This window comes from Anas platyrhynchos, chromosome 2 (assembly GCF_047663525.1).
Source record: "Anas platyrhynchos isolate ZD024472 breed Pekin duck chromosome 2, IASCAAS_PekinDuck_T2T, whole genome shotgun sequence".
NCBI classification, from domain to species: Eukaryota; Metazoa; Chordata; class Aves; order Anseriformes; family Anatidae; genus Anas; species Anas platyrhynchos.
This window is the reverse complement of record NC_092588.1, coordinates 141,414,910-141,435,178: the sequence shown is the minus strand read 5'-3', so window position 1 is coordinate 141,435,178 and position 20,269 is coordinate 141,414,910. Positions and strand designations below refer to the sequence as shown.

The 20,269-nt window shown below is 38.9% G+C and overlaps 1 protein-coding gene across 26 annotated transcripts in view; it reads right to left on the bottom strand.

Annotated features, from left to right (window-relative positions):
* The window catches only part of KIAA1217 (KIAA1217 ortholog), a 370,266-nt gene that overhangs the window by 81,975 nt on the left and 268,022 nt on the right, over window positions 1-20,269 (bottom strand). For all 26 annotated transcript variants that reach the window (XR_005263321.2, XM_038174595.2, XM_038174602.2 and 23 more), the window contains 2 exons: window positions 8,633-8,831; window positions 3,051-3,144 (listed from right to left, as the gene is read on the bottom strand). Coding sequence is in view for 25 of the 26 variants with exons in the window: in XM_038174595.2 (XP_038030523.2) it covers window positions 3,051-3,144; window positions 8,633-8,831 (293 nt within the window). In the remaining variant the exon portion in view is untranslated. The remainder of the gene's footprint in view (window positions 1-3,050; window positions 3,145-8,632; window positions 8,832-20,269) is intronic.

Sequence of the window (20,269 nt, the reverse complement as noted above, 5' to 3'; positions counted from 1 at the left end):
TTTCACAGATCCCACATTCCTATCTCACATTCTGAGTCTTCTTGTCCATATGGGTAATACTTAATACTTCAAGTGTTACTGCCAATTCTTATACAGGTCTCACATCTGTTTGGTAGTTAAAACAGGTGTCCAAGCTGGCAGCTAACATTATTTTCTGAGATTATTCTGGGTCTGTTACATGGAAATGATTATAAATCACATGAATAAAAGCCTGAACATCATCAAACCTAAGGATAAATGTTCCAAAGGGACAAGAAGGCAAACGGTAGAAAAATCTGTTAAGGCAAAACCTTTCCAAACCTCAAAAAAATAAAGCTTTAACTCACACATGGCAGGAGATACAACCACACTTCCAGTATCACCATGGAAAAATGTACTTAAAACAGCTATTTCTTGATATTCTAAATACTGTTGTTTCAACTTGTCTGACAATAACTTGCTTTTCTGTATTTATTTTTTTTTAAACAGTTTACTATTGTGCAGAGCACAGTGACTACTAGAGTTACTCCCTGCTTCCTACTGCAGGGATTTTAGTGCTTGGATATCATGCAAAACTGATGAGAATAAATTTACCCAGTGCAAAGATGCACAAATAGAAATGGAAAGATGAGAAGCAAATTTTTTTTTCCAAAATCCTTTAGGTACATCAAATGCACACATTTCTCACTTACTCCCTCTCCCACTCCCCACTTTAATGTGACTTGCTAAGGAAAGATACCCATCTTCTCTCCCCCATCCTAACAACCTGTGAAGGTGAAATTCAACCAGATTCAAGCAAAGGGTAAAGCTCAGTAATCTATCATGGTCCTACTAATTATACCAAATTAGAGATTTGCGAGAAGGTCCTACAGTACTTCTGTCAAGTTGAGAAAAAGTTTTTTCTCCAGAGAAGCAGCATTGGAGTGAGCTCCATTACATTCCCCTACTTCGGGCAAAGCTTGAGCTAGTATCTGAGCATTACTGCACAAGGAAGAACACAACCAGAAGACACCAATCCCTAAGAGAAAAAGATTTAATTATTTCCGGCACTCAAGAAAATGCTTGTTTCCATGTTCATAACTTTGAAGTGCAGGAGTTTACCACGATCAAACAGAATACTTTTGCATGCTTTTCCGCAGAGCCCCTATGAGAATCCTGGCTTCGACTTCACCTCTCAGACCAGAAAGACAAGAAATTGCCAATGTGGAGGAAAGGCCAAAGGAAAAAAAGACCTGTTTTATTGCATGCACACAATTTCAAAATGGTATCTCTAGCATTTCAGCAGAGCAAGTATATTATATACCATGAAAACATCACTTCTGCAAAGGCTGTCACCGTGTCACCTTAATTTTTGAATGATGGCCAAAGAGAGATAACTCAGTCATAGTCAGGAGGTGTTGAGTGTCCATTCTTGTTGTACAATGCACTATTTTAAAATAAGCAATCCAAATTAATACAGATTTTGATCAGAAGCAGCCCCTGTGTTCTAAAGAACTCTGTTCAGTAGTGAGTAGGTGGAAGAGGGTCAAAGAAGTAGGCTTTACTTCTGAATACGTGTAGCTAACGTGGTAGTTAACTATATCTGAAAACAGGTCTGGAGCACACAAATAGAGCCACAGCAGATACATTTGACATTCACTGCACATGGAACAAGAACAGTATTGGTCTAACTTTATAAAGTCATAGTAATATTGCTATATAAGTCAATGTCATATTACCCAATGATAGTACTTCATGCTTTTGAATGAAATCTATCAGACATATTCAGTTGCAGCTACAGGAATATAACTAAAATTGAAGAATTTCAGGACCTTAAGGAAGACGCCGAAAGGTACCACGTTAGCCCTTTGAAGCACATCTATTTGCTCTCTCATGTTGTGTGTGCACTAGTGTGAATAATCAGGTAATTAGATTTCTGACCTATCAAAAGGACCATTTTATAATTGAAGTACATAAACCAGAGGCGGTTGAGGATAGTGCCTGTAAATAAACTATTGCAATCTTTCTAAAATAATGAGGCCCTAAACTGTTGAAACAGCAGAAATACTTCCATGAAATATTAATAACAAAGCAGTATGACATACTCAGAATTGATAATGAAACCAAGAAGCAAACGCACAATTAAGCAAATTACTTCACAGGAAATTTTCAGCGCCGTTGAATCAGCTTTGGGGCACACATAAAAGTCACAGTGCAGGCGGGACAGCAGTGGCATTTCCTTCTGGCCCATTGAGCTCATTTTGTTGTACCGTTTCCTGGGGACAGACCTAGGATGGGTGGGGAGATGAGGGTGTGTAGCCTCACCACCATCACCTCCACCATCACTCCTGGGTGCAATGCTAGGTGTGGGTAATGTGGTGGAAGAGCTGCTGCACAGCCACACCTCCTGCCCTCTCAGCATTAAGGTGGAGCACAGTCCAGTAAAAGGTAAGAGACAGAGACAGTGGGAAAGGGGATACGTTTCAAATGCTCTATACTTTCCCAATACAGAATGTTCACTTGAAAATACAAGTACACCAGTCCTTGTTCAATACAGACAAAAAAATCTAGAAAAGGACATAACCATTTACTGCACAACAGGTATTTATCAGTATTTCTTACGTGAAATGGTCATTTACAAAGTATTTCAATAGACTTCAACCTAGGTACACATGCTCAGCTACTGTAAACCAGTCCATGCTGAAGCCTTGCTGGAGTAGCACCAAGCTGTACTTCACTGTAAAGGATTTGGAAACATGAAATAAGAAACTTTAAAAGCCCTAAGCACTGCCCATGCCCTAAAATAAGTGATTTAAGTGATTAAAGGTATTGTTTTTATTCATGTGCTTTAATGCTAGTAAACAAGAAAAAAAAAAAAAACATAACTAAAATAGTTGATGCTCAGGGCTAATGATTGGAAAACACAAAGTAGTTAAGAAACATTACAGAAAGCACGATCATTTCCCTCTTCTGTATGTGCTGTACATCTTCCACTAAATTTTTTAACTTGTGTACATATTACAGTTATGAATTTAAACATTTAAAATAAAAACTGCAGGAAAGAGGAGTATAAATGCAACACTAGTACTTACCCTTATATCTCCATTTACAGCTCTGGAAGTGTGATTAAATGCATGTGCAGGATCTTTGTTGTAAACTTTAAGGAAAGACCGGTCTTGAATATTCCTGGAATCAAAAGAATCAGCAATGATAACAGATGAAAGTAGTTTTATTTACTTTATAGCCTGAAAGTTTCAGGTAACAGACAAACATGGTAGGTCTGCAACCAACCTATAAGAAAAACCTAAATGCCATAGCTTAGACACACACAAACAAAAGCCTACTTTGATTCTCTTTCCCATGGGAAGTATCATTCTTTCACTACCACTCCACACCCATAAAAATTAGATAGTGTTAAGTTTCTTTCAAGATCCTGCCATAGAGTGAAAGCACTTTGAAGACAATAGAGCTTCAACATTTGCACAACGCTCAAAAGGATTTAGTTAATATTTACATGTTTTATTGTGTACTCAACCCATGTGAATTTTTGCTATTCTAAGAAGCAAGGATATAAAAGAAAAGTCTTTCTAACTTCAGTTACTCAATTAACAACTTCTTCACAAATCTAAAAAAAAAAAACAGGTAAAAACTAAAAATTCAGGAGCAGATAAATCATTCCTCTAAACTTTATCTATAATAAAGATAAGGTTTTAAGGGAAAAAAAAGGAAGCTAAAAAGAAACAAACAAACAAGTTTTGATGAAATCTACCATATAAATGGTTTAGAAAGAAAGCCCTAAGAGTTTATTTTATTTAATTGAATACTTTGTCATTCACTAGTTCATTTTTAAACTATCACTGTTAGGAAAGAGTTAGATGACAGAAGTTTTCTATTCTGTTTCAAAACCTACCTTCTGATTATTTTATGGCTTAGAAATTTGCACTGAGATCTGCTGATTTCTTGTTCACATTTAGTCAGTAGCAGAGCCTCCAATCTATGCTCACTTACATCCTTTCAAAGCTGCGATTCCTTTCATTTCCCACTAGTGATCTCTAGAGAATTTACTCATACATGTGACTGAATTCCTTTCCTCCAGGTGCAGCTACAAGTCTAGTGAACTGATCCTAATCACGGGGATTATCATTTAAAAATGAAGGAAAGGATGCTTGGGCAGGTCCAATTTCTTTCTTCCAATGTCATATTATAACCAGTGATTCCAGTGATTGCTTTGAATGGGTAGCTAGTCAGAACTTGTGCTGCTGTTGTAGATGTCAAGTAGTCATTAAAGAAACTCACAGCTAAGAGACAGATCAGCGCCTTCTGTTTAAGAACTGCAGGGGCTGATGAGAACTTTAGTATTTATGAGTGTTTACTTGCAGACTGCATAGGAAAATAGCTACCTTGTGGCAAGTTCAAGTTCTTCAATTATTTATGGTAATGTAAACTGTTTTCCATCTTACAAACGTGACTCTTCTGCTCTGAGACTTGCACTGGGATTCTCAGTTACCGTTTTCTGCCTCAGACTTGGAAATATGTTCCTTTTGATACAAAGCTAACTCTTTCATTTTCACCTAGAGAAATACTATATTTTTCATATAAATGAATTTTATCTGCTGTCTTTTTGCTCTGATGGCTATGAGATGGCACCTCAACTAACTGGAGTTTGTTTTAAAAGCGTTCCTCATAAATACTTCTTGTAGGAACATGACACTTTAAAGTAAAACATTGCTGTAAGGCAAATCACCAAAATACTAGGCATTTGATCTCTGAAGTGAATTCTATTTCACCTCATGTTGCTATTCTAAGATAAACACCACTGATAGCAGGTATATATTACTGCATGTTCATTATTACTATTATTTGCATTACTGTAGCTTCTCGATGCCCGTGGCATGTTCAAAGGTCTCATTGATCTGTGTGTGCTGTATAAACACCCTAGGAAAACAACCCCTTCACCAGCTTACAAGATGAATATAAGACACAAAAGACAACAAGATAGCTGCAGAAAGATAAGGGAACAAAAAGGCATGAGAAGACCATAGTCTTTCCAGCCTGGTGAGCGCTAAGCGGATCCTGGCACCACAGTCGTGTGTTGAATAGGCAGTGCAACAGAAAGAGGGGAAAAATGGGACTGGAAGAACAATGTGGTGGCTTTGCGGATATTTGTAGATGACTCCATCCAAGCACATTAGAGGGCTGCCGAAGAGGGAGCATGAAGGCACTTGTTTGAAAATTAAAGACATGCACAATGAAAGTTGGCATTATTAGCCAAGTGGAAGCAGATGGCACTTGGTACTGAAGAAGAAATTAAAAGAAGTACTGAAGTGGGCTTGGAGGGGCCCTCATAATGAAGACAAGTAGTTTATATTTAATGAGATGGAGGAGATACAGTCAGAGGACAAATGAAAAAATACATGTGAAACAGTGTGCTTGACAAACTAGGAGAATGATCTTTGTTGCTTCATTTGAATGGGTAAGAGTGAACGAGATTACCTTCATCAAATGTCAAGAAAAGAACATTACAGCAGCTGATGCACAAAAAGCTACATGTTAAAAAGCTGGTGTTAAAAAATGTTACTAAGCTGATAATTTAGTCAAGTGTTTTTTCACTGCAGGGTGTGAAAGGAAAGGCTGCCTCAAAGTGATGTTACACAGAAAAAGAAAAAAATCTGAAAAAATCTGCAGTGGGTGCAGAACCCGGAACGGGATTAAGAAAGTTTATGGACTTAAGAAGCAAGTGAGTGCTTTATTTTTTATTTTTTTAAGTGAGAGAGATAAAAGGAAATAAAACTGGGGGGGAGTGGGATGGCCTCATGGTCTAATGAAGGAGGAACATAATATGAGCTAAAACAAGCAGTCCATGAAACCACGTTAAAAAAGAGGACCAAGATTTTAGTTTGGGCAAAATAGGTAAGTTTCAAGTCCAACTGCTCACATTCACAGGGAAGACATCAACAACAGGACTAGGTTCACTGGCACGTATAATTTTGCATACCATTTTACAAGATGAATCATAACCACCTCAAATGTGGATGTAAAAATCTCCATTTGGCGAGATGAATCCCTTTGTAAAGCAAAATGGGATAGTTACCCAGGTAGGTATGATAACCCAACTAATCCACAGGGATAAGATGATAGTGAAAGATACAGACAGAGAAAGGGAATGAGGACAAAGCCCTGAAAAAAAAAATACAACAGAAAATCAGTGCTCGAGAAGACAAAAAAGAGAGGAGAGAGACAGGAAGAAATTCAGAAAAAGCAGTTACTGAAACAAAGGGAGATCAAAGTTCCAAGAAGAAAGCATTAAAAGTATATGACAGATCTGTGAGAATAAAGGTGTAATGTTCACAAAAGCTGGCCATTTGGTGACTCGGACATTTGCAATGGAACAGTAAGGAATAAATGACAGGTTGGAATTAGAAGAATAAAACCCCACATAGTCTAGGACTGAACTGGAAGAATAAAGCTCCAGACAGCAGTTGTAGTGACTGCTCAGTGCAGGACAGAAAGATGGGGTGGACAGTGGAAACTCAACTTGTGTGCACGGAGAGTTTTGTTGGGAAGCACAGAAACATGTTTGCGATGTAAAGAGTAAGCACTGTAATAGAACAATAATCAATAAAAGGACAAGGCAAGGGATGAGAGGCACAGAGGAACAGAAGACAGCCTCCAAGAGAGATGGAGAGCTTAGAGCCAACTGAAACATCTGTGTTAAGGCAAGGAAAAAAGATAATAGAAGAAAGAGATGGCAAGCAAAGGAGAAAGCAATTATGCTTCTTTTTATCTATTCTCTGAGGGGAGACACTGTGTAAAGATCTTGCAAAGGGTAAGGAACAGAAATGGAGATTTTATTTTATTTTTTTTTTGAAATTATCAAAAGGTGGTGAAAATGCAGCTGGTATTGTATGTTTTGGACTGCTGAGGTTTCTTTAGTGAGCAGGGTGGCAGAACTGAAGGAGGGAATTTTTCTATGAAGGAAGTCAGCTGGGTCGTGGGATTTCCTCTAGAAATACTCTACAATACAGGCATAGGAGCAGAGGAAGCAGATGTTGGAAGCGAGCCAGACCTGAGGTTGGCAGAGTGACGCCTGCAATAGGAGCAAGGGAAAAAAGGTGGAGTGGAGTGGTATTAAGATAATCAACAACCCCATTCTTAGGGGCAGGGAGGAGATGAAGTCATAAACTGTTAGTCTGAAACTCAAGGGAAGATGGAAGGATAAAGTGAGCGAGAAGGAGCTGATGGGGCAGATGATGGTTGGCAATAAGGCGCTCAGCAACAGAGACACAGGAACCCCTATCCTGGTTTTATCACTTGATCTGATCTAGTGAACAGACTGTTTGATGTATGAGAAACTTGAGCACATGATGAATGACGATGTAAAAATCGAATCGGTCTTAACATAGGAGTTACAGTGGCCAAACAGGGGTGTGGAAGACTGCAAAACAAGATTAAAAAATGAAACAAACAAACAAAAACAACAAAAAACACAGAAACTGAAATTCAAGCAGCTGGCTGATGACAAGACACTGGGTAGACAGCCTGTGGAAAGCAAGACAGAGGACAGAAGGTGGGGTGCAGTGCTGTTCAAAGCCTAGAAAGAAGAGGAATGCAGAAATTTGAAATGACAAGGATAGAAAAAAACAGCTTGCTCTTTCCTTAAACTACATGAAGTGGAGAAGCAACTGAGCCAAATAATCACCAGAAGAAACAAGGCAGTAGTGGACAATACACTTCCCTTACTTTCATGTCATTTTCCTGCATTAGTGGTAGAGACTGGCAGAGAGGAAACACCTTTTCTGCTTTCTTCTCCATCCTCTTAGGCTCTTCTGTCCATTATTTTTACCTTGTAACATCTAATGAAAAGGATCCACAAAGGCCCACCTTATTTCCCTGCACAGTTCTATAGTGTGGCATGCCTGAGATTTTTGTTGCTTTGTGATTTGGGATTTTCCAGAGCCCCTGAGAACCTAGTCCTTTTGCTTGAAGAACACAGACATCAGGACTGAAGGAACATGGTTAGTTGGGCAGCTGAAAACCCAGAAAATAGAGGATAGAAAGAACAATCTACATGTTAGCCAGATCATTTTTTGACTAAGCTCTGAAGTAGTGAACGAAAGAGACTGCATTAGTTGCTGCATCCTGACATAAAATAGGAAGATGGTGAGGTTGCTGTAGCAGCAGTTACTAGTGCCACAGATCTCTGGCAGTGTTAGATAACGGATAATTGAAACTGTTGTGAGGGCATCAATGACATTCGTATTTTTAACTTCAGGCTCACACAGATCGGGTTTTGCTCTGCCAGCAAAGAAAAAGACCATGTTTTCTGTAAATGTTTACTTTGTGTTCAGTGTTTTAAATATTTATGTCTCAGTTAAAATGCGGTAAAATATTAAATATGTCAACCTGCATGCATTATATGAATATTTGAACAAGGTACACCATTCATCAATGGCTTGTGCAACAGATGTTGCACCTACAGCCAGCCTCCCATATTACTTAGATTCCACTGAACAGGCCTTTATGTGTTAGGACACTATCTGTTAGATACTTATCAGCTACACTCCTTTTTATTCTACAAGTGTGCTACAAAAAAACAGTCAACAACATCAAAAAACAAAGCAGCATCAACAACACAAATCCAAAACCCGGCAGCTGTAATTGCTTCTACACTTACCTCACATCACACAATTCATAGTATATGTTTCTGCTCTCATCCTTGATGTAAATGGCCACACTGGGCGATTCCAGCATTTTCATTGTCAGCTGCTGGGGGAAGGCACTTACAAAAAGGGCACGAATTGTGTCTGTGCTTGTGATTTCATTTGGCATCCTCAACTGCTTTGTTTCGTCTCCATACTGAAGATACAAAACACCTACAAGCAAAATATAATAGTAAATTTAATATTCTTAAGTGCAGAGAAATCATCTGCCCTTCCATGTAGGACACAGACCAAGCCCATACTGAGCAGAGAAAAATCAGCTCACACCCCTTGCTCATAAAGCACATACAAAATTTTCCTTTTCAACACAATATTGGAGTAGAGCATTGAACACTGATAGAATTGTGCCCTCATGAATATGCTTGCTCCAATGTTGCACTTTGCTGAGAAGCCTATTTTTACTGTTTTTCAGTTAGATAAATTAGAAGTTTACCTTAGGAAGGCCAATGGAAAATCCCAAACACACCAAGTCTGCTCTACAGGGGAAGGTGTTGGTAAATCACAAGGTACGTTTATTCTTAATGTAGTTGAGTAGTTGAGGAAGACCTTCACCATTTTATATCACCCAGTTACCATTAAACATGAATTTTGCATTTTAGCCTCATGCTTACTGAACAGTCTCCCCCAGAAACAGAGTTCCACTTTAACACTAGCAATTTTATATTTAGAGTTCAATTTTCTGGCGTTACATAGTATAAAGCCCCAGGTGAAACTCCTAGCAGGAGTAAAACTGAGGTCTCACAAATAAACAAGAGCAATTTCAGATCCTTTCAGTTTCACAGCAGTATTAATAGGCATCCTGAGCACTCGGTGAGAAACATGAATGACCTTAGGATGCTGGGTTGCAAAATGTGGATATTCTTATTCACTGAAGACAAGAAGTACACCATTCTGACGTAGCTAACTCTCTGTTTTCAAGGAATGGGAGGCTGTAAGGTGTTGGATAATGGAAACAACATGGATCATACAGACCAGGGATTCAGTGAAGGGATACCCAGTACACTTTCCATCCTGTCCGTGTTGTGCATATAGTATAGCCACAGTATATACAGTGGTTGCCTGTATTCCACTGGCTGCTGCCGTACTGCAAGTTGGAGTCATTAGCTTTGCGACAGCACAATCCCATTCCATCTCAAGCTACAAAGCCCACCAAGGACCAAAGCACTGAGAACAGAGACCTCAACGATCAGCAGAAGTCAGACTGGACTTGGTGTGGTTGATTAGCTGTGACCATGCCACACCTGAAGACCACCAGAAGGTGTTCTCATGAGCATCTCCAATGTAGGAAAGCTCATCAGGACCTGCACAGAAGAGAACAGGCTGCTACCACATGGTTGCAACCAAAGTAAGAACATTCCTGGGATCCACAGCACTAGAGATTAGGTGCAGAGGCAAATGCTCAGCTGAACTACTTTGAGTACAGAGGAAAAGGGAACTGGCAAGCCCAGCTGAGCCTGCATGTCCACTCCATACTACAAGCACAGATGTCCTGCCTGAACATGGATTGATGGGATCACATTGGGCTATTGCTCAGCCATCTCATGTGTCTCTGTACAACAGTGCTTGGAAGGAACACCTTTACTCCCATGCTAGCTGCAAGAGATAGAGCAGGTAGAGCTTTTGCAGTGGTGTCTAAAGACAGTAAAATGGTACATCATTCACTTTGCAGACACTTAGCAGGCCAAAATGAGATGGAGGACAAAAAAAAAAAGGAAAACATGCAGAAAAATAAGAAAAAAATACCACTGAAGTTTGTAGTTCCACCAGCTGTCTAAGATTTGGAGGTAACTGCTTTGTATGTGGTCCATAGGCTAACTAGCCCTAGGAAAGCATTGGTAAAAGGGATCTGCTCAAGAATTAGTGATTACAGAAGCATCTACACTAAAGTCACGGTAGTTCATACAAGCAAGGCAGTTTTACACCACCCAGTTTGGATGCTGCCAACACATAATGGCAGAAGCTCAGCATTCGGATTGAACTAATTGCTTCTGTCTTTTATTTTCAGGCAGACTTAGGGGCCTGAGCAGAGTTTTGTGCTGCCATGCATCTGCCAATAGCCAACAGAGGTAGGCTAAAACTAGGCAGGGTACTTTACACAAACTGAATTCACCACAATAATTGCATCATAGATGGACTGTGTGTTGTTGTATCGTGGTCAATACAAACAGGAGGGTTGGGAACACAAGCTCCTCAGTGCTGTTACCATCAGTCATCACCAAATCTCAGCAAATCACAAAACTTAGATGGTGACTCAAACATTCTCACATGAAAGTCATTAACAAGGGGACAACATTCCCATAAACTACCAACAACAGCTTAGAGTTGTGAGGTACAAACATTGAGCAAAAGCAATGGCAAAAACTGAAGTCCTAGAACATAAAGGCATTTAGTGAAAAAACAACAGAAGATATTTTAATCTAAGATGAGCTATCATAGTCCTATGTATTTTGTATAGTCCTTTGTATTTTTGTCACTATGTTGCTATAGAGGAATGGGTACATACTTAGGCAGATGTGCCTACAAGCAGTTGGTAAATAATTGTTTTTGAAGCTAGGAAAGGAAGATGTTAATTATTATGAATACTAAACAGACAGCTCAATATTACCTAACCATTATTTAATATTAGGCTGCTTTTATAAAACATTTTAAAAATAATTTTCCAACTATTATCAAGAGCTGATACTTCTTCTTTTATTAAAATTGACATCAGACCCCTTATGAATCCTACTATAAACTTCTATTTCCATTGGTTGGAAAAAATGTTTGAGACTGCAAAGTCATTGGTTTTATTTAGAAGGTCGAGGAAAATTTTCCTAAGAATTCTATTTTTGATGCCAATATTTCATGAGTTATTAAACTTTTTTTTTAATATTATTATTATTTCATTTTAATTTGAGACATCATTCATTTCTTTATGTTCTTTTAAGGTAAAAATATTTTTTTTAGTGCTCATTCAAATATTCTCTGCTGTGACACACCTTTTAGAATTCAGAAACTAACTATATTTGATTTTTTAAAGTACATGTTTTAAATGATTGCATTTAGTTCACTGTTCCAAGATGTGCATAAACATTCATTTTTGATGATAGCTTTCAGTTCTTAGGCAGAACACAAGGAACCTTCAATATTTTGTTACTGGAAACTTTCTTGGATTAAATAGCAAAAAAACATTTTTGGCCCAAAATACACACTTTTCATAGCAGCTTTGCAGGTGTGTGTTGACTCTCTTTTCTGCTTAGTTTAAAAGTTAGCTCAGAATGCAGAAAACACTGCTTTTGCATCTCAGGACAATAAATGGATTCTGAATATTGAGCTACTGAAACAATTAACATAAAAGAAATGTTAGAACTGAAAATATTTCTTGTTCATGAGTCTGAATTATTCCAGAACAGTCTTGACTCTGCCTGTCCTCAAATAGTCCCACAAAATATTGATCCAAAACAAAATTACAGTCATCTTTAGGTCTTTGATTTTCAAAGCAAATATGCATGTTATCCAAAAAAAATAGTGCCTTAAAACAGAGAGCTTTAACATACAAATCAGAGAAATGTTTTGACCACAATATTACTGTAGGGGTAAAATACACTGTCAAAGGCATAATAAACTCTCTTTTCCTTACTCCCCCTTAAGTTAGAAGCCCTTTAAAAAAACTACTGCCTTTCCTCTTGAGGTGTCTGATGCGTTTCATGATACAGCAATGCTTTAGGGCATTTCCTATTTGACAAAACTAACTGCTCACTCCTAAAAATCCTGTTTCAGCATGACAGGATATAAATACTTCCAAATTAATTCATTATTTTAAGTCATCCATGTTAGTTTTCTCACACACACCGATGGGCTGAAACTCTGAACTCTGAAAATACCCATGTGGCCAGCTTCATGGAAGCTGCTAGAGCTCTGAGGTGCCTTTTAGCTTCAGCTGAAAAGTTACTCCCTTGGAGAATTAAAGTAAGAAGAAATAGCATATAGCACAGGTACAGGTTTTGTTTGGGCACGAGCATATATGCCAGCAGAGCTGCTGGAAAGAAAGTTAAACAAAAGAGATGTTAATGTCTCCATGTACCCTAATGTTTCTCTTCACTTAAGCTTCTGTCACAATGGATTTACCTGAAACATGAAGATTGTGCTGAGCTTTAAACAACACAGAACAAACTGGACGGTTACATGCCCCACTAGTCTAGGAAGACAAGAAACACCAGGGTACATGAGAAATACACTGTGTAACAGCCCATGGTCCAGGACAGCCAACACCGTGGCTACCATTCATAGGTGCTCCTAGATGCTGCCAGGCCTGGGCTTTTCTACAGCTACAATCAAACTGCAGTGTTAGGTTTTCCCTTTCTTTATGCTGGTATAACGCTTTCAGAAACACCTCTGGAAATTCTGATTGTTCTTTATCCCATGGACAATGAATGGGTAGTGGCATTAAACACAGGCTATAGTACAAAACATTTGCATGTAAGCCAGGCCTTAGAAACTTAAACCTCTTTACAAATTGCTTCACAAAATTCCTGTCAACAGCAAAGTATGTTTTATAGTAGGGGAAATTAAACACCCAAGAGGTGAAAGGACACGTTCAAAGAAAGGCTTGCAAGCACATAATCCAGATCTTCTGATGATCACGCAACACACCACATGATCGCCCTTTCCTTCCTTGCATACAGAGGTCTTTCAAAAACAAACCGCTTTCTGCTCCTCCCTTGAGGAAGGGTCAGTAACAGAAGGACTTGCAAAACAGTCTTTCCCCTCAGGGCTGGTCTATATGCAAAGCAGCACGGTGTAATGAAAGATGTGCTGTTAACCTGATTTACATAGGCAGAGCCTCACACACAAGCTGAACCCACCAGGGCCTGGAGCATCCACCCTGAGCCTGTAGTTGTGCTAGCACTGCTTTGGGGACTGCCCATGCTGTGGCTGTGGCTCATGTAGACAAACCAGGCCCATGGCAAAGCGTTCAGCTCAGATGCAGCTGCCAGTGCAACAACAAAGTCTGTAGAACCCACTTATTTACTGAGAACATGTCTACGCAGTATAACAGCGAACCATAACTGAACTCATGGGGTCCAGGATGTCTATAGAGCTGCACCGTACCCTTAGCAGCAAGCACATTGACTCCTTAGTTGCAGGTGGCAAAGGCTTACTCCTCATGGCAAAAGCTAATGCTGTGTAGGCAGCACGACACCACCCTGCTCATGTCTCTCAGCACCTCCATCTACTATATGGTGCTGACCTAATCCTGACTAAACACCGTACTGTCATGATTTTATTGCTAGCGATGACCTCAGTGCTGCGCAGCTGAAAACTAGTTCAGGGATGCTTAGAAGAGGTTTAATCACAACGAGCTTTTATTCACAGAACAGGAATTATCCCTACAAACGGGTTATTTAGCAGAAAAATGTGAAACACTCAACAGTGGAAAGAAGTTAAATATCTGATAAATCATGAATAATTTAACAAATACGATTAAGGAAGCTTTACAAATATCAGTTAATTCTCACCCACAACAAATTTTAAGTGGACAAACACTGTTACGATGATAATCAAGGAAAGAAAACAAAAGCAGAGGAGTTAAATAACCTCTCAGTGTTAGAAAAGAAAATATAGTTAAAGCTTACATTGGAGTCCATGTGTTTCTTTTCTGTGAAGCCATAGGAAACTCACTGTGCAGGTAAGACACCTCGCAAATTTCTGTATTGAAAATCTTACATCTAGTAACACCTTAATCCATGGGCTCCCATCTGAAGAGAAGTATTAATGTATTTGGCTGATGTTTGATGCTTGGGTGGGGGAGCATTGAAACCTTCCCACAGAACCAGGAATCAGAGGCATGAACAAGGTACTGCTGTTCTCTTCTGACCTAGACACTTTATGTACACTCTGGAAATTTTCTGTCCAATTTGAAAGTTTCAAATAATTAGTGAAGATGTTTGGACTAAAGCAATCAAAGGCATTGGCAGCTCTGGAATTTCTTTAAATCAAAGCTGCAAAGCTAGGTATAACTAAAACAGGGGAAAAATATGTCTCTACAAAAATAGGCCTCTAGAGCTTGTTGAGTGAGTAACGCCACCAAAATACTACATTAAGAATTAGTAGAGAATATATAAGGAATGGAAAATTGGATAAATTAGCAAAGAAAGCTGTGTCTTAAGGAGAAGAAATATGGAGCACATGGTGAGGAAATACAGTAAGAATTGCCAGAAATCAAGCTGAGTGATGTTTTGGAAAGTAAATTAAATAACATAGTGTTGAGTTATTAGATTTATTTTGCTCTTTACCTAACTATCAATTAGCCGTATCTTTTTGAGATGATGGACAGTCTTTGTCTTTACATGCTGGTTTAGCTCGATCTTCCACCATATGGCCATTGAGTCACTGGCTCTGTCTGCACCTTCCCTCCCGCTGAAGTCAGCAGCAATGCCAAGAGCAGATGTGAGAAAATGAACCCATATTAGTTCCTGTTGAGTCCTGTATCAATTCTAAATCTAAGGATAACTTTTTAAATCTTGATAACTGTTTTTGTTGGAACATTTCAGGATGATCCAGAGGGGATCACAATATAGGCTGCCAAGCATTTCCTCAAAAATCAATTTAACATTCTTTTTTTTTTTTTTTACTAAAATGTCAAGATCCTTCAAATTTTTCTTTGATTTTCCTTTGACACAATTATAATATATAAGACTAAGGGTGGCACAGCCCCGTATTGTTCTTCCCTCACACTATCAGATAAACAGAGATAACTCATAGCTGTTGTCCTTATCACCAAATTCTGCAAAAGTTATGCAGATAAAACTTTATTACACTAACACCTCTAGCAGTGTGGAAGAAACTCCTCAATATGCAGTTCTTTCTTTCCACACCCACAATACTTGTCTCTCTTATTTCACCACTCACATTTTCAACTAGTCTGAGGTCATTGCCATGATCCTTGTGGTATTTCTAGCCTGAAGCTCTCGTACTAGTTTCCATTAGCTACTCCCTGCTGATAATCTGTCCTCCACATTCATAAAGTGTCTATAAATATTCTTAGCTGTCTTCAAGTACTAAGAGAATCAAGAAGTAGATCTTTTCATGAAATAAAATAGTTATTTAATATAATTGTATTCCAGAACAGCCTGAAGACTTTTACTCAAGGTATTAAGTTATTTGATAACAATTTTAATAAAAACAGGAACTGCTGAATTTAGTCCAGTACTTCTTACTACTATTTCATCCTTGTCTGCTATTTACTGTAAAGTGCTGTAATTCTGCATTATATTTACTACCCAGTGAAAAAGACATATGGAAAATTTAGCAGTTACATATAATTTCAACCAAGCAATTACGAGAAATAATGATTTTTATCTGTCACTCAAATACTGGCACTTTACTACAAATGAATACATTTAACTGGCTCAGAAGAAAAAGGAACAAACCATCAAAAAAAAAAAAAAAGACAACGGACAACTTTCTTTACTGAGAGAAAACTTGCATTTGTCCTATTTGATTGCAGGGAAAAAAAAAAAGTGAAATCACCTATTGGCAAACGCACTACCATATACCTATGTCAGCAAGCCCATCAAGCACAGACAGTTACTTTTATCATCTTGAGAGTTTGGGGGAACATTTCGGTTTAACCTAGTTCCCCAGGTAGAAAACAATGTTCTGGCAGGATGACTTTTGGATAGTAATTGCATCTATATCCTTGCTCTTGCCAGAATAGCTCCACTGACCAGCAAGATGACTTTTTTATATCCCTAACTGACAAAATGATGCCAGTAAACTTGGAAGAACAGAGAAAGTCTATGACACTTAATGACAAAATATAAAAACATGACAAGTGAACAACTCAGTGAAATAAACTAGAAAGCCCATGTGTCCCAGAGCTATTTTTCAGAGGGCCCATAGGCTCTGCCATGCAGGATTGACTCCAGTTCACACTCACCAAACAGTTTAGTGTAGTAAAATCAGAGAACTACACACGAACTGCTACAGGACTTTCCTATGCAGGCGCTAACAGCCATGCTGCTTTTGCCCACCAGAAGCTGAGCCCCTGACCTCTGAAGAAGCCAGTAAGCCCTGGCCAGCCGGCTCCCAGCCAGAGGTATTAAGCTGGCGAGTACAGCTTCAGAGGATGTGTCTGCCAAAGACTACATAGACACACTAAGCATTTATGGACCATGTAAGCAAGTATTTTACACAGGGACACTTTTGCTTGAAACCTTTAAAAGGGCAATAGCAAAAATAAACAAACAAACAAACAAACAAAACCCATCAAGCTTCTTGTAATACATATACTTTCTCTTGAATAAACACAAAAAGAGAGCAAGGTCCTACCCAACTGTATTTCCTTCCTATGTAAATCTACATTAAATACACTAAATACATTATTTGAGTGGTGACTCTTGTTTACAAACGCTGCTTTTTAGTACTAAACTATGTAGAAGGGACATGTTCAAGGGCAGAATCTGACCATGTTATTACTCCATGTTCATAGGCCGTATATGATTTGGTAGTTTTGCCACACCTACCAAGTTTACTATATGTTTACTATAGGAATTATCTTCAATACTTCTGAAGTTACTTCATTTCTAAAGAGTTTGCTACTGTCAGTAACAGGTTTAGGGGTTGAGCAACCAGCATGTGAAAGCAGAGTTGGTTCCAGTATCACACCAGATGAATGAGTCATTAAGGCCTTAAGTCATTAGGGCCTATATTTAAACAGGATCATGGAATTGTGAACTTAGAATGGTTAAGGATTGCCAAAAGGCCATTTGCTGGGCTCACTCCACTTTGTCATCATCTCTTTCATACTAGTGGAGCCAAAACTGGAGATAATAACCCATGTGCAATCTCACAAATGCTGACAAGAAGGGGACAATCACTTCCCTTGACCTGGTGGCTGGTTTCGTTCATGCAGTTTTCACTGATGCAAGGACACACTGCTAACCTATAGTCACATTGCTGTTAGACCTTAAGTCCTCTTCAGAAAGCTGCTCGCAAGATAATTTGTCCCCTGCCTATGCTGTTGCACAAAGACTCTGCATTTTCCTTTGTTGAGCATCATGAGGTTCCTGCCAGCCCATTCCTTGAGCTCACTGGGGTTGCAGTGAGGTGCAGGTTGACTCTCCAGTACACTAAAAGCTTGGTGTTAACTCTGATGTTGGTTAATCCATCCCAAGAGCCAGGTTGCTAATGTTAAGAAGTACTACCCCCAGAGTCCACCCCTGAGGAAGACCATTCAAAACCAGCTGCCAGTTGGACTATGAAGTGTTAAGACCAGTCCACCTTGAAGGCCACCCATCTCTCCTCAGTGTGACTACAAGGATCCTAAAAGAGGTGCGTGAAAGGCTTTCTTAAAGTCACAATAATCATCATCCACTGCTCTCCCCTCATCACCGCGCTCCACCCCCTCCACGTATATTCAACACAGAAGGTAACTGGGTAAAAGCAATGGTACCAACTGCCCATCTTCTATGAAATAGATGAGTAGTTAAAAATTTATCTAGAAGTGCTTCCAGCTTGAGAGTTCTCCAGACTATTGACCCTAATATCCCAAAAGAGTACCCTAATCAGCAGGCTATTAACAAGCCTCTGGTGCAGCAATTATCCTCTTATCCTGTTTAACTCAGGCTACCCTATAGCCAAAAATGCAAAAGAGGGGGAGAGAATGAGAAGAAAACAAACCGAGAGACAGCCTTGCATGACAGCGTAGAGATGACAGGATTTCCCTTTGAGAACAGAAACCTGAATTCAGGCCCAGCTCCATGCAGTAACTGTGCATTAGCATCACTACCTAAATATATAAACAGGAGTGGGAGCAGTGACTAAATCCTAGAGTTCCTCATTCAGGGAGTTGCTGTCAGCGCTGTCAGTGATTCCTAAACACACTGTGCAGAGGGAAAGGCACTACACTTGTCTGACTGGCCAAATTCTTGAACTTCTCACAACGCATGGAATTGCAATACACTTCTTGCTTGCAGGACTACATGTCCTTTTGTAAATGGATTAGTGTTAGACTTGTGAATTTTACCTAACATGCAGCTTTGATCAAATTTGTCCAAGTGATAGCTCTATGCCAGATATGACCCATACCTTTCATTGGAAAGGTGATTTGGCCTGTGCAGGCTACTGCAGCTGCCAAATCCCTCTTCCAGAAGACACCAAATGCTGAAAGCCCAAACTGTTGCTGCTGACTTTGAATAATAAGCAGTAATATAGCAGAATGAAAACCTTGCACCTCACGTTCAGGCATGATTTGGCGTAAAGAGGGAATATAGTTTATCAATACGGATCCTAATTACCTGTCCTGTTATCTTCACCATTTTTAATTTGGGTTTATTTACATTGCAAGGTCCTTCAACAGGGCCATTTTCTCACTATGTGTATTACCCAACACAGGTAGGTCACATTTCTTGTTGGGGTCCTTTAGTATTACTGCAGTGCAAACAAATATTAAAGATTGCATCAGAAAACATTTAACAGACATAGTAATGACAGACACAGATAGCTAATGGTTTAAGTTAGCACGTTGCACATCTTCTATTACAGAATCACTGCAATGAGTCCATTGGATCCATGCTGATACACCATGTTACAACGGGGTCAAATCCAGCTTCAGTGTGACACAGCATCTAAAGCACACTGTTTATCAGCTTTTTAGTGGCAGACAGAATGTGCTTCTGTTGAGACAGTATGTACTAAATAATATCTTGCTTCTTGGAAATATATTTTTTTCAGGTACACGCGAGATACTCTTTTACAGAAGGAAGAATGTGGTAGGTAATAAATGTGAGTGCACAAGTGCATGCCTGGGAAGGCCCACATTTCACTCTTCCATATATCTGTCTTTCACAAACCATGTAGGCACAATAAATGAAACAGAAAAAAACTCTCAGCACTAAGATATGTTGGTACAATTGTTTACCTTCCTTTGGTCTCTTGCTGCAAAACATTTCAGATAAGAAGTGGGTTTTATTTTCTTTCCAAGTCCAAAAACTTCATCTACAATTTGAAGAAATGTGAAAGAAGATGAAGTCTAAAAAAGTTGAACAGGAACACTACTGTTACCTTAGAATATTTTAAGGTAACAGTAGTAGGATCTGTGTTTCAGTTCCATAGTTGGAACTAGTTGTTTCAGGCTGTTTTTCCTATAGACCTGCCAGCCCACTTTAACGTATCTGACCATGACAGAAAATATTTACATGACCTTTTTGCATGTTGGCTGCTTTGCATACACTGTAAAAAGACAAGATAGAGAAAATTTCTTTAAGATGACTGAATACATTAAAGCTATGCTCAGCTTTAACTTGAAATACAGTTCCCATGGAGTTCCTCTCCCATGAATTAAGCTGAAGATACTGCTGACTTCATTAGGCTTGAGTCATGCCCTAAGGAATCCAAGGGGGCAGTTCCACCGCTAATAAATCACAGACTTCTCTTATAAATCTGTGCTGATTTAACACACCTGTTTTAGTTTCCAGCTCAAAAACAGTAAATAGTAATTAATTACCACCAATGTAATATATGTCCACCTTTACAATTTTAATTTTTCTTTTTAAGTTTTACAGTACATTCCACATACACTTATGAAGTTATTTCTACCATCAGGTGGC